Source organism: Solanum tuberosum, unplaced genomic scaffold (assembly GCF_000226075.1).
Source record: "Solanum tuberosum cultivar DM 1-3 516 R44 unplaced genomic scaffold, SolTub_3.0 scf00103, whole genome shotgun sequence".
NCBI classification, from domain to species: Eukaryota; Viridiplantae; Streptophyta; class Magnoliopsida; order Solanales; family Solanaceae; genus Solanum; species Solanum tuberosum.
Window position 1 is genome coordinate 1,368,240 of NW_006239027.1, and position 11,384 is coordinate 1,379,623.

General features: G+C 30.9%; 1 protein-coding gene across 2 annotated transcripts; it reads right to left on the reverse strand.

The window, feature by feature from the left end:
- Positions 1–11: 11 nt before the first annotated feature.
- Positions 12–6,463, reverse strand: LOC102603056 (probable WRKY transcription factor 57). Of its 2 annotated transcripts, XM_006348649.2 has the most exons (4): positions 5,761–6,463; positions 4,179–4,322; positions 3,107–3,505; positions 12–227 (listed from the first exon to the last, which is right to left on the reverse strand). In XM_006348649.2, exons 1-3 carry the CDS (start codon positions 6,204–6,206, stop codon positions 3,115–3,117), a joined length of 981 nt encoding a protein of 326 aa, XP_006348711.1. In that variant the 5' UTR covers positions 6,207–6,463; the 3' UTR covers positions 12–227; positions 3,107–3,114. The 2 variants fall into 2 exon arrangements, with proteins under 2 accessions (XP_006348711.1, XP_015164806.1); XM_015309320.1 differs by lacking the exon at positions 12–227 and having other exon boundaries at positions 2,934–3,505.
- Between the last annotated feature and the right edge of the window lie 4,921 nt (positions 6,464–11,384).

Sequence of the window (11,384 nt, forward strand, 5' to 3'; positions counted from 1 at the left end):
CCCAAAAAAAGACCAATCCCAAACAACAGAAAGTTGAAAAAAGGGGAAACTCTACAATTATATATCTAGAGCTGCTATATATATCCAAGGGTTCTCCATTAATAAGTCATGATTCCTATATCATGATCAGCAAAAAATATAAAAGTTAGCTATAGCTAACTTCATATAAAATAGAGGGTTGATTCCAGCTAAATTCAAGAATGACATCCGTGCTTTATAATATATACCTGGAAAAGTGTTTTTTTAGGGGGAAAATCATCAAAAATGTGAAAATATATTAGGTTCAAAACCCATAATTATAAGATATACAATATTTTCAGTAAATAAAAGTAAAGTTGAACTCATCAAATATAAATCCTGAATCACATTGATGAAAGAGCATACATTTGTCTAGGACCTTTTCACATTTATCGATATTTATTCATCATCCGAAATCCAATATACTTCTTTCCGTTTCTATTTATTTATCCTACTTTTCCTTTGTAGTCTGTTTAAGAAAAGAATACCCCTTACCTTTTCTGACAACTATTTAGTTCCAACTTCTCAAGTGATATGTTTAAAACCACATTATTAAATAACATTGTGGTACATTTGACATATCTTCAATTTAATACCACAAGATTTAGAAGTCTTCTTTACTTTCTTATACTTTGTACAGAGTCAAAACATGACAAACAAATTGAAACGGAGGGAGTATATTAAACTAACCTTTGTCGTTCAAAACTCTCCAAAAACATTACCATATACTCGTGTCAGATTTTCCAAACAACACATTGTTTTTTGAAAGATCCAGCACGCATCTCGCTAATATTTTTAAAGAGTTCAAACAAACAAAAATGAGAATAATTGAAGCATATGAAAACTGTATGATCACACGTTATATAGATACAAAAATCTGAAAGAATATTTGCATAATATCTAAAAAAAAATTCAAAAGCATGATCACGTAGGACCACACATCTTAAAAATATGCTTCCATTTACGCAGACAAGCGTGACTTATTCTATTACTTGTGCATGCTTTGCATGAGATGTGTAACATCAACCAAAGCAATATTTCCCTTTAATTATTTGGCATGCTGGCTAGCTACCTGCTAAGGGAGCGCCATTGCCACCTTCTTTGGTCTCTGATTCCTAAAGCCCTATGGCCAAATTGATGTACTATAACAATCACAAATTCGGTTCTTGTCAAACCTAAACCCCACTAACAAAAGGAAAGTCCCTTTCTCTCTTTTATTTTATGTGAAGATATTTAACTAAGACTTTTGTGCCATGATTTTTGTTGTTAATTACAAGAAAATGTCATTAAGGGAGAAATTAGATATATAGGAAGATAGTCTCTCTCATAGTACTTGCTTTGGTGTTCCATATCGACTAAAGACGAGAACATGGACTTCTTATATGATCCTGGTCAATCATTTTCTCATGATCAATGTCTATATTTTTATCATGGTTTTAGAGTTAGACACATCCTAATTCATTGTTTCTAATGTTGGCCCCCTCGTCTTATATTGTCTATGCTATTCAGTCTTGGATATGTGTGTGGGGTGGGTGGGTGGGTGTCGCACATAGGCAAATGGATGGGAACATGCATCTATAGGATCTTGGGCAATTCTCTCCTCATGAGCTAGCTTTTGGGATCGGATTAGACTCGAGTTTCATTTCTTTATCAACTTGTAATCTCTCACAAGCGCATGTATCAAGAAATTCCGTACACCAAAACTTGATCAAATGAGAAGAGATCACACTAGAAATTGAACCTGGTACTTCATGGTTCTCGTCCACTTCATTAGCTATTATGTCACATCCTAAATAACTTATACATATAATAATTATATATGTCTTTTTTTTTAAACGGCCCCCCACTCTTAATCTTTGATATATATATGTCATCCGTTTGGACAGTAGCTACTTGCTAGCTATAGGGCCCCTTCCTATCTACTATTACTAGTTTAGCCATTTTATCACAGATCCCAAAATCTATCACAAGGTAACTTTCAATCACATTAAAATCAAAGTAATTCAATCGTAACAAGCCTTTGTAAATAGTAAAAACAATGTGGATGAAAAGCATCAATCATCAATTACTTCTAGCTAGTTCATGCATCAAGACCATAGATTGTTGCTTAAAACCAGTGGGGGACCAAACAATGCAATATTATAACTATATTATATTGAAAGATATATTAGTACTTTTTAAAGAGACAAAGCAACCACCACAGAAAGAAGGTTGCGGTGGGAAAGCAATCTATGGGAAAGAGACTTTTATGTGTTTTAAACTTTATCAACTTTAAATTTCCATCGCTTGGGATCTTGTTCGATTTGACCGGACATAAAATTATTGACAGATCCTATGTCTTATTATTACTTGAGCTTAATGAAATGTTAAAAGATATCTATATAGAACTAACTTATAGATTGATCTGAATTCATCCTCATTTTCTATCTATTATCTCCCACCTATAACAAATATTGGATAACTCTGTCAAATATCAGAGTTAGACAGATAAGAAAACATCACCTAATTTAATTTATATTTATAGATTAGATTTATAAACTACTTGGAATCTTTAGTAATCGATTGTTAATATGTATTGAATTGTATAATCACTTACCTCATGCGAAACTTTAAACAATTATATACGATTTAACAAAGTAAGTAAAGTAAGAGATCATATTAAAAGCTTTCCAAAAAGCAAAAACAAAAAGTCTGCATGCAATTTTTACCCATAAAAATAATTAAAAGTATGTTCTTCAAAGTTTAAACTCTTAGAATGGTCAAACAATTCAACAATTTATATATAGAACCCTTAAATAAATGATAATGTGGCTTAGTTAGAATTCTTCTCTCTTAACTAAAAGGTCCTAAATATGAACTTCAGAAGTGGAAAAATTCAGATAGAGAGCATTTTCCCCTTTAATAAGCAGCAAACATTGAGTGTGAATCACAAACAAAGGCTTGACAGAAATTTCTTATAAAAAAAACACATACTCTTACACGTGTGTAGGCGCACACGTGTAACGATCCCCCAAATAGTATATGTCATTGATGAAATTTAAAAAAATATATGATAAATTAATGCAAATTAGGAAAGGGATTATATTACCCTTTATATTATCTGCTTCGCATCCCAGGAGGTACAATATCTCCAAGCAATCCTTCATCAGTTGGTTGTTGTGTAGCATCTGGTTGACTTGTTTCTGGCAGTCTAATAGGTTCGGGTCCGGTTTCACCAGGCATTGTATGTGATTCTGGTGCAGCGGGACTACTCATAGGAACTAATTCATGAGGGTATTGAACACCGGATGGATGATAGAATTGTGAGGGTAAAGGTGTTAATTGAGATGTAAATGCTTCGTGATTGATAAGTCCACCTCTAGGAAATCCAACTGTATGGTGACAATGTTGTCCTTCATATGTTGTGATTACAATTGAGGAATCTTCAGAGGATCTCTCCACTCTTTTCTTTACTGTACACTTTGTATTTGTACAACGATAGTAACTCCTGACAAGTCATACATATTCATCATGAGTAATTATTTATAAACTCCAAAATTCTGACTTCATCAAAAGTAAGTATGCAATGTGTTCGAGTCAAACTAAATCATATAAATTGGAATGAAAGGAATATATGGTTTTATCTATCTAAATCTTTGCGGATATAGTTATCTGATATCTATATATAGGTGGTTGTAACAAAGTACTCTATAAAACCAATCAAGATATGCATACCTTGACGGAACACCACAATAATAAATAAATAATCACTCGTTAAGATACATGTATATGCTTCCATAGGATATAAGGACATGAATTAGGATTAGATATAATACCTTCCAACAAAATGTAATACTTAAAATACTACCGTCTGTCCTTTTTATTACTTATACTATCACTTTAGTCAAACAAGTTTGGTCCAAATATTTAATCTGTCACTTCAAAAACCCCCAAGAAGACAATTTTTTTTCTTGAAAACAATCTCCATACTATTCCAAAAAGGCATATAACAAATGATTACTCGTGTATATAAGGTAGGATTAAAAGTAATTTGGTCAAGTACATGTACATCTTATGGTTAGTTTTATTAAACAATTTTCTCAATATTAAAACTTGAACCTAGTAAGTATACTTCAAATAATCATTAAAAACTCATAAAATTTAAATTCGTCCCAACGTACCTTGGAAATGGACTATTTTTAACAGCTTTTTGGCCATATTTCCTCCATCTATAGCCATCTTCAAGATGATCAACTTCACTTTTGGTCATAAATGCAAAGCGGGGCTGCCTGATTCGTTTCTGACCCTTCTTTTTAACCTTGCTTCTGTGGAATATTCAACCTAAAGTAACATTAGGAGTGTGATTCCTTCATCATACATTACATAATATATACTATAGTACTAGAAAATATTAGTAAAAATAATTATATATAATTCCAAGTACACTTGCATTTTCTTTATAACTAAGAAACTCAATGCATCATTTAATATGAACCAATCTAGTTTCCAATTAGTAAATCATTGTAATAAACAAAATATCTTTCAATTGAAAAAGAATGGGTACTTATTATTTTAATGAAGTTGTAGGCATGACGAATATTTGTCACCTAAATTGGTTTTATATTTTGGGGTATCAAACACTTCGATTAATTTCACACGATATTTATCACCTCCCATCAACAACAGGTACCAAGTAACTTTGACCACCAAAACTTTAACAGATAGGAAGAAATCACCCAATGTTATATTCTTTTTATATATTGATAAGTAACAAGTTAAGTTTATCTAGTTGACTCCAACTTAGTTGAAATTTAGATGTATTAGTGGTTGACTTATTGTATCAATGACAAACATGTAACACACGAATTTAAAGTTAGAAACCCGGGTAGCGTAATACTACTAAACAACATCAAAATAGTAATACCACTTACTAATACTTATTACTACTACTTATAAAAACGTATCCAAATTCTCTTCATGTTTGTTTGCTTTAAGTAACTCTACCTTAGTTCAATTTATTATTAACGAAAGATTATTTTTTTTAAAACAAAAAACAAAATTTCACTTGGGCTTGTATAATTAGGTTGCACTACAAGTATAATGTAGACCATAACATAGAGAAATGCATTGCAATGGACCTTGAGAGTTCACACAAACCAAAAATTCATGAAGTATTTTGTATTACAGAGAAACTGACTAAAGGCTATATTGATGATTAATTTTACAATTTTAACACACATATCACACGAAAATAACTTTATTATTGCTTCATCAATAAAAGCTTCCAGATTGTACCATTCCTTTTTCTTTCTTTAAATACTAATGTACGAAGCAATGGACCACGAAATAATGAAGCAGAAGAAACTAATTCTGTAAGAGATTACACCTTACCATTATTAGGGAAGAGTTATCGCAAGTTACTTTTTTATATAAAAAAAAAAAATACTTTTCCTTAACAGTTAATTTTAATTATTATTACGATATTTAGTTTTAGAGGAAAAAATTCATCCACGCCATTCCCGCCGCAATAACGGCTGGTTTGAAGCCACAGAAAAGTGAGCAAATACCGAAAAGCCCATGTTTGATTATTAAAATTACGATAATACCTCTCTTTCTCTTCCCTCAACTTGCGTGAACTTGACATTTTTTCTACGCCTACGTACGGACACGTTAATGGCGTTTTTACTCCTAATTTACCATTGAAATCGCAGTTAATTACGAATTTAGACACACAGAGAAGTCGATGATAAACACATGACTCACGCTGTATCGGACGGCGGTCGAGAGGCGGAGGAGCTACCGGAAGCTGTAGATTTCTCCGGCGGATCATCAGAACAGCTAGATGAAACAGGTTCATCGGTGATTTTCTCCGTCACCGTCGGTTCAGTAACAGAAGCAGAAGCAGAAGCAGTAGTAGTACTATTTCCCGCCAAATCCTCATCGATCCGATGAAATCGACTACCGTCACCACCGGCGCGAACATCTCTATTTCCGTCCGGCTGAAAATTCCAGCCGAATTCAGTTAATATACTGCTCTCTCTATCAGTACTACTAGTACCGAAGAAGTAAACATTGTCCGATTCATCATCACCACCACCGAGTGACCAGCTTGATTCAGAAGCGGCGCCGGTGAACACCGCTGCAGCAGCACCACCAGTAGTACCACTAGGTAATGGATCATTATCAACCTGCTTATCGTTCTCATCCATAGTTACAGAGTGAATTTAACGCGGAGAGAAAAAATTAAAGCTAGGGTTTATGGAGAAGGAGAAGATAAACGCGTTAAGAGTTTGGAATATTTAATTAGGAACTTTTTTGGGGATTTGAAAGCTTTGTCGTGTCAATGGCAATTGGTGAGAAGACACTGAGAAAAATAGTATAGAAAAAAAAAAGATAAGTTAGAAAAATGGGCGTCAACTTCTAAATAGGAGTACTTTGGGAGAGGCTGATATTTAAGTTATCATAAAATTCATATCTTTCCACGCGCTTCATCTCTTATATGTGAGATATGGAATTCTCTCTCCCTTTTCTTTTCAATTGACCAATTTGCCCTTGACGTAACTGGTATAGTTACTTTAGTGTGACCCAGAGATGTCACTGGTTCGAGATGTGGAAATAGTCTTAGACAATAAAGTCTTATGGTTTGATCCTAGTTGAAACCCCGCACATAGTGAGAGCTAATTAGTGCATTATGTGAAATTATCTTTCCCTTTTTTTTCTTTTATTCCTCTTTACTCCTTATTCATATTTATCGATTTATCTTTATCATAATTGATAAGGTTGATGTCATGTGATTAGAATGTCACTAGTTAAAGCTGTGAAAAGAATTGTGTACAATAGAATCTTGTGATTCGATCTTTTCTCAAACCTCATATACATAACAAGAGCTTAATATATCTTTTGCTACATTTTTTTAAATCGTTGTGCAGAGAGAAATAATATATATATATATATATATACATTTTTTGCTTTGATTTCTTTTCTTCTTAAAAAGCAATTAATATGAAGCATTGTAATTACGCGACATGCTCTGTTAGGCCAAGTGAGTGGTTTTGCTACGATGAAGGATCCTAACAACGAAGGGATATTTTACATCAATCGTATAATATATGGTTTTAAAATATTTTTGACCTTTTCGTGAATCTAATCGTGGGTTACTTAGTTAATTAAGTTTCCTTCTTTCTGTTTGTGGAACATACTTTTCTTTGCATTACTTTTCAAGTTTAGGGCTTTTATAGTAAGTTGGTACCAAACCACAACTTTCAGCAACTTACGAGGTCTTTTAGCCCTCGAAAAATATATTTTTAATAGTAGAAACAAACAATATAAAATGAAGTGTCTCATACTCAACGTAGGATAACAATCTAAGAATAGCTAGTCTTATGATTTGATATTGCATTTCTAATATAATTTTTTTTAATAAAAATTTAAATTTAATCAAACATCGATATAAACTCTGATTCGATGAAAAACTTTTTGATTTTATCCTATTGTCGGTTATGTTAAAAAATTTAAAGGTAGGGCCAGTTGCCTGTATGGGTAAAGCCTACTTTGCATAGGTTAGCTTATTGGACACATCTCCTATGGAGTCTATTGATTCTCCACTATGTCCTTTTTTGATGCATTAACTACAATTCAATTATTTGGTAAATCACACCTCAATTATCGTTCGATATATAAGATCCTTCTTTGTGTGGAAAGGATATTCGAGATAAAATGAAAGTGATATTAATGAAAAATATAATGAAAAAGTAAAATTGAGATGATTTAACATTTAAACAGGAGATGCACATATGTTTTATAGTGAAAATGTAAAAGGTTGGTTTTGGATAGTTCCAAAAGAGATAGAAGTACGTCGAAGAAGTACTGAAGAGAGGTGATTAGGCAAAGATTAAACACAGTTTCTACTTATTGAGGATATAAATATAGATATGAGGTTATAGAAGATACAAATTAATTAAGGTGGTTAGTTAATAGGTAGTTAAGTGTGGTCACGACTAACGCTTATCCTTCTAAACTAGTAGATACTATTACTCTATTATAGTTTTTATTTTTCTATTTCTGTTATTATTTGTATTTTCTTTAATGATTTTTACCAAACAAAAATCTAAATTAATCAGTGTCCTAAATTGTAGGCACTGAACATCAAATAATAAGATTCTTGGGCTCTTTATATGACTTGAACAATTTACATCTTTTGAGTTATTTTAAGATGATTTTAACCCAAGATCCATTTAATATAATGCCAGAGTCAATTATCAAATGAATTATTCACGCATTTAGTATAAGATTATATCAAAGTTAGGCCCCAATGTTATATCCCAAATAACACACTCAACATCGGACAAAGTCTAGGCGTGTTGGGATTATAAATGGAATCCCACATCGAAAATTAATAAGATTTTTGGACTCTTTATATAACTTGATCAATATATCCTTACTAGTTGAGCTAAATTCCGAAATTAAATCACACCCGACATTCATTTAATTATTCACAATAAATAAATTGAAACTCAATGGAGTACTTGTCCTTTTAGAACCAATAACCAAAGGTGGTTAAATAATCACTTCAAACACATCATATTAAATATTATTAGTCATACTATTCCAAAAGTTATTAATATTTAACTATTTTTTGCCACACAAAATGTTTTGGATAAAAATACAACTAACTAAAATACAGTACAACTCTATAAAACGCTATTAAAATTCAAAAGATACACAAATAAACAGATTAATTATGGAGTTCAGAAATTTGTTAAAATTTCAAATTTTAAAATTTTAAATCCACCTTTGACCGACTCTAGCTTATCTTTCGTCTATGTCCTGGCGAATGATAAAGATTCATATAACTAACATTTACTTGTTTTAGACGGAAACATATCAATAACTACTATCTATATTGTTATCTTTAGAAATTTAATCTCCACCATAAGTTTTTAGTCTTTGATTTAATTGTAGCCAAACAATTCAAATCGTTTATTTTTTAGTGATAAATTAGAATTATCTAATGCATGATATTTTTCTATTTTTAGAAATAGAGTAACGTTGATGATCATCAATCTCGTCATACTATATAAAAGTTAATTGAGTTTCACCAATGACTTCTCATAACACGAAAGGTTATAAATGTCTCTTCACATTTTAATTCTTATAAAGTGCTCTCCAGCTATTTTCAGTATGGTGTAACATGAATTATGTGAGATTTATTTTTGTTTTGTGGATTTAAATTTTGTTGAAAAACAAAATAAAAAAAAATCTCACACAACTCGTATATATTTGACAATGTAAAAGATAATTATTTATATGATTAGACATTGATTTGTCTTGTGAGGTTTATATCTCTTATGTAATTTTGTGAGCTATTATACAGAAGCAACTGAATTTGATTGGCTAGCGAATGTGGTATTCCAAAAAGGATCGGGGGCGGAGTTAGAGGATTCTCAATAAAAAAATACATGGTATATGTAGGATATTTTTTGAATTTCATATGTGAATGTATAAATTTTGAACCTCCTTAACATAAAATTAGATTTATGGTTAGTGAATGAGGAGGTTCAAAATTCACCTTAAATTTCAAATTCAAAACACTACATTTTTATTTTTCGAACCCAACCCATATTAAAAATATTGGATCGTTATTGCCTTCACTTGGTCCTTTTCTTAGTCAGCACATGAATGGGTTTATCCAGTGTACACTCAAAAGGTAGAGGCGATGTATTTTTCAAGAAAATTCCAATTTCTTTTTATTCTTTTTCTTAAAATAAAATAAAATAAAAAGGAATTATTATATCCAAATAATATGGAAACAAAAAATTAAAGATAATTAAAGAATAGGTAAACAAAATGACAACATTTTCTTGATCACGAGAAAGGAATTTTTGTTGCAACATGTGAGAAATTAATAAATGTTGGTTAAATTAAATTAAATCATATAATAGATGCGCAATATAATAAAAAGGAGTGGTTCAAAATAAGTAGATGATTTTTAATTTTATTATAAGAATCTTTAGACTTATTGTTCCTCGTGGCCATGGGTAATCTTCTATGACGTGGTATTATTCCATCCATCCACAAGAAAAAGAAGTAGAAATAGCCTTTTTCCCCCTAATTATGTTTATTCTTTTCTAAATAAAAAATATAAAATACCATATTCTTTTTTGTTAATTTTTTTTACTGATTTGAGTATTGTCAATAGAGTATTTCTTGAACGTGGATGGTTTGAATCTTCTTGTGATGTATTTGATCGTCAAAACTATCTGGCAACTCTTCGATGTTTTGAGTTGATCGTAAAGAAGAACAATTCTATTTAATCACTTTAAACACACATATTTTAGTATTTAAATTTATAAAAGTCGAACTTATAAAGTTCACATGTTGATCGAAGATCAAACTAGGTAGTAGCTAGAGCCTAGAGGTGGATCTAAATCCATTTAATTTAAGGAAAGTTTAAGAACAAAAAAGAAGAGCTTGATGTCCATATACTAAAAATATTAATAGTAGTCAAAAGTAGATATTAATTAATTAAGTCTGGTTTTGAGGATGGTTGGTAGTAATTCACATCTGAAACAATGCCCATACCACTAAACAAATTAATTATAGTAACAAGCAAATTGTGGTCCAAACACTTTTTTTCAATATAGTTATGTTTTTGTGATTTACAGGTTACCAATTCGAGCCGTGAAATCAGTCATTAATATGTGTATTAGGATAGACTATTTATATCACATTTCTCCGCATAATACTTATTTATAACGTCATAGGTTCAAGCCGTAGAAACAATCATTAATACTTGTATTAGAGTAGACAGTATATATTACACATTTTTACAGAATGTTATGTGTATCGAACTCTTTTTTTCCCCTAATATTCTATTGTGCATTGGATATTAAGGATGGATTTGCACCCTACCAACCCACAAATAGACGTCTCATGAACAATATATTAAATCACTAAAACCTAAAATATTGAAGAAAAAATATGTCATTGTGGATTGATATAATATAGTTATTGATAGGTAAAATCAATGAATGCACAAAATATTATATTAGTAGTTGAGTCCTCAGCATAAATAGAAGACCCCATAATTAAGATCCCTTAATTTTAGCCTAATTAGTTTATTATTGCTAATGAATACTTATTGTATCAATTTAGATATCCCTGTCATTATCATTCTTGATTTCACATGGCCCTTCCTTCATCAGTGCTTAACTAAATTGATTAATATAATTTCAATTACTATGTCATGAGTATGATTTATAGGTTGAACAATATCTTCTTATATTAAGAAATAATTTGAGTTTAAACTAATTCTTATTTTACTCTTAGAGTATGTTTGGTATGAAAGAAAATATTTTTTCACTAATATATATATATATATATATATA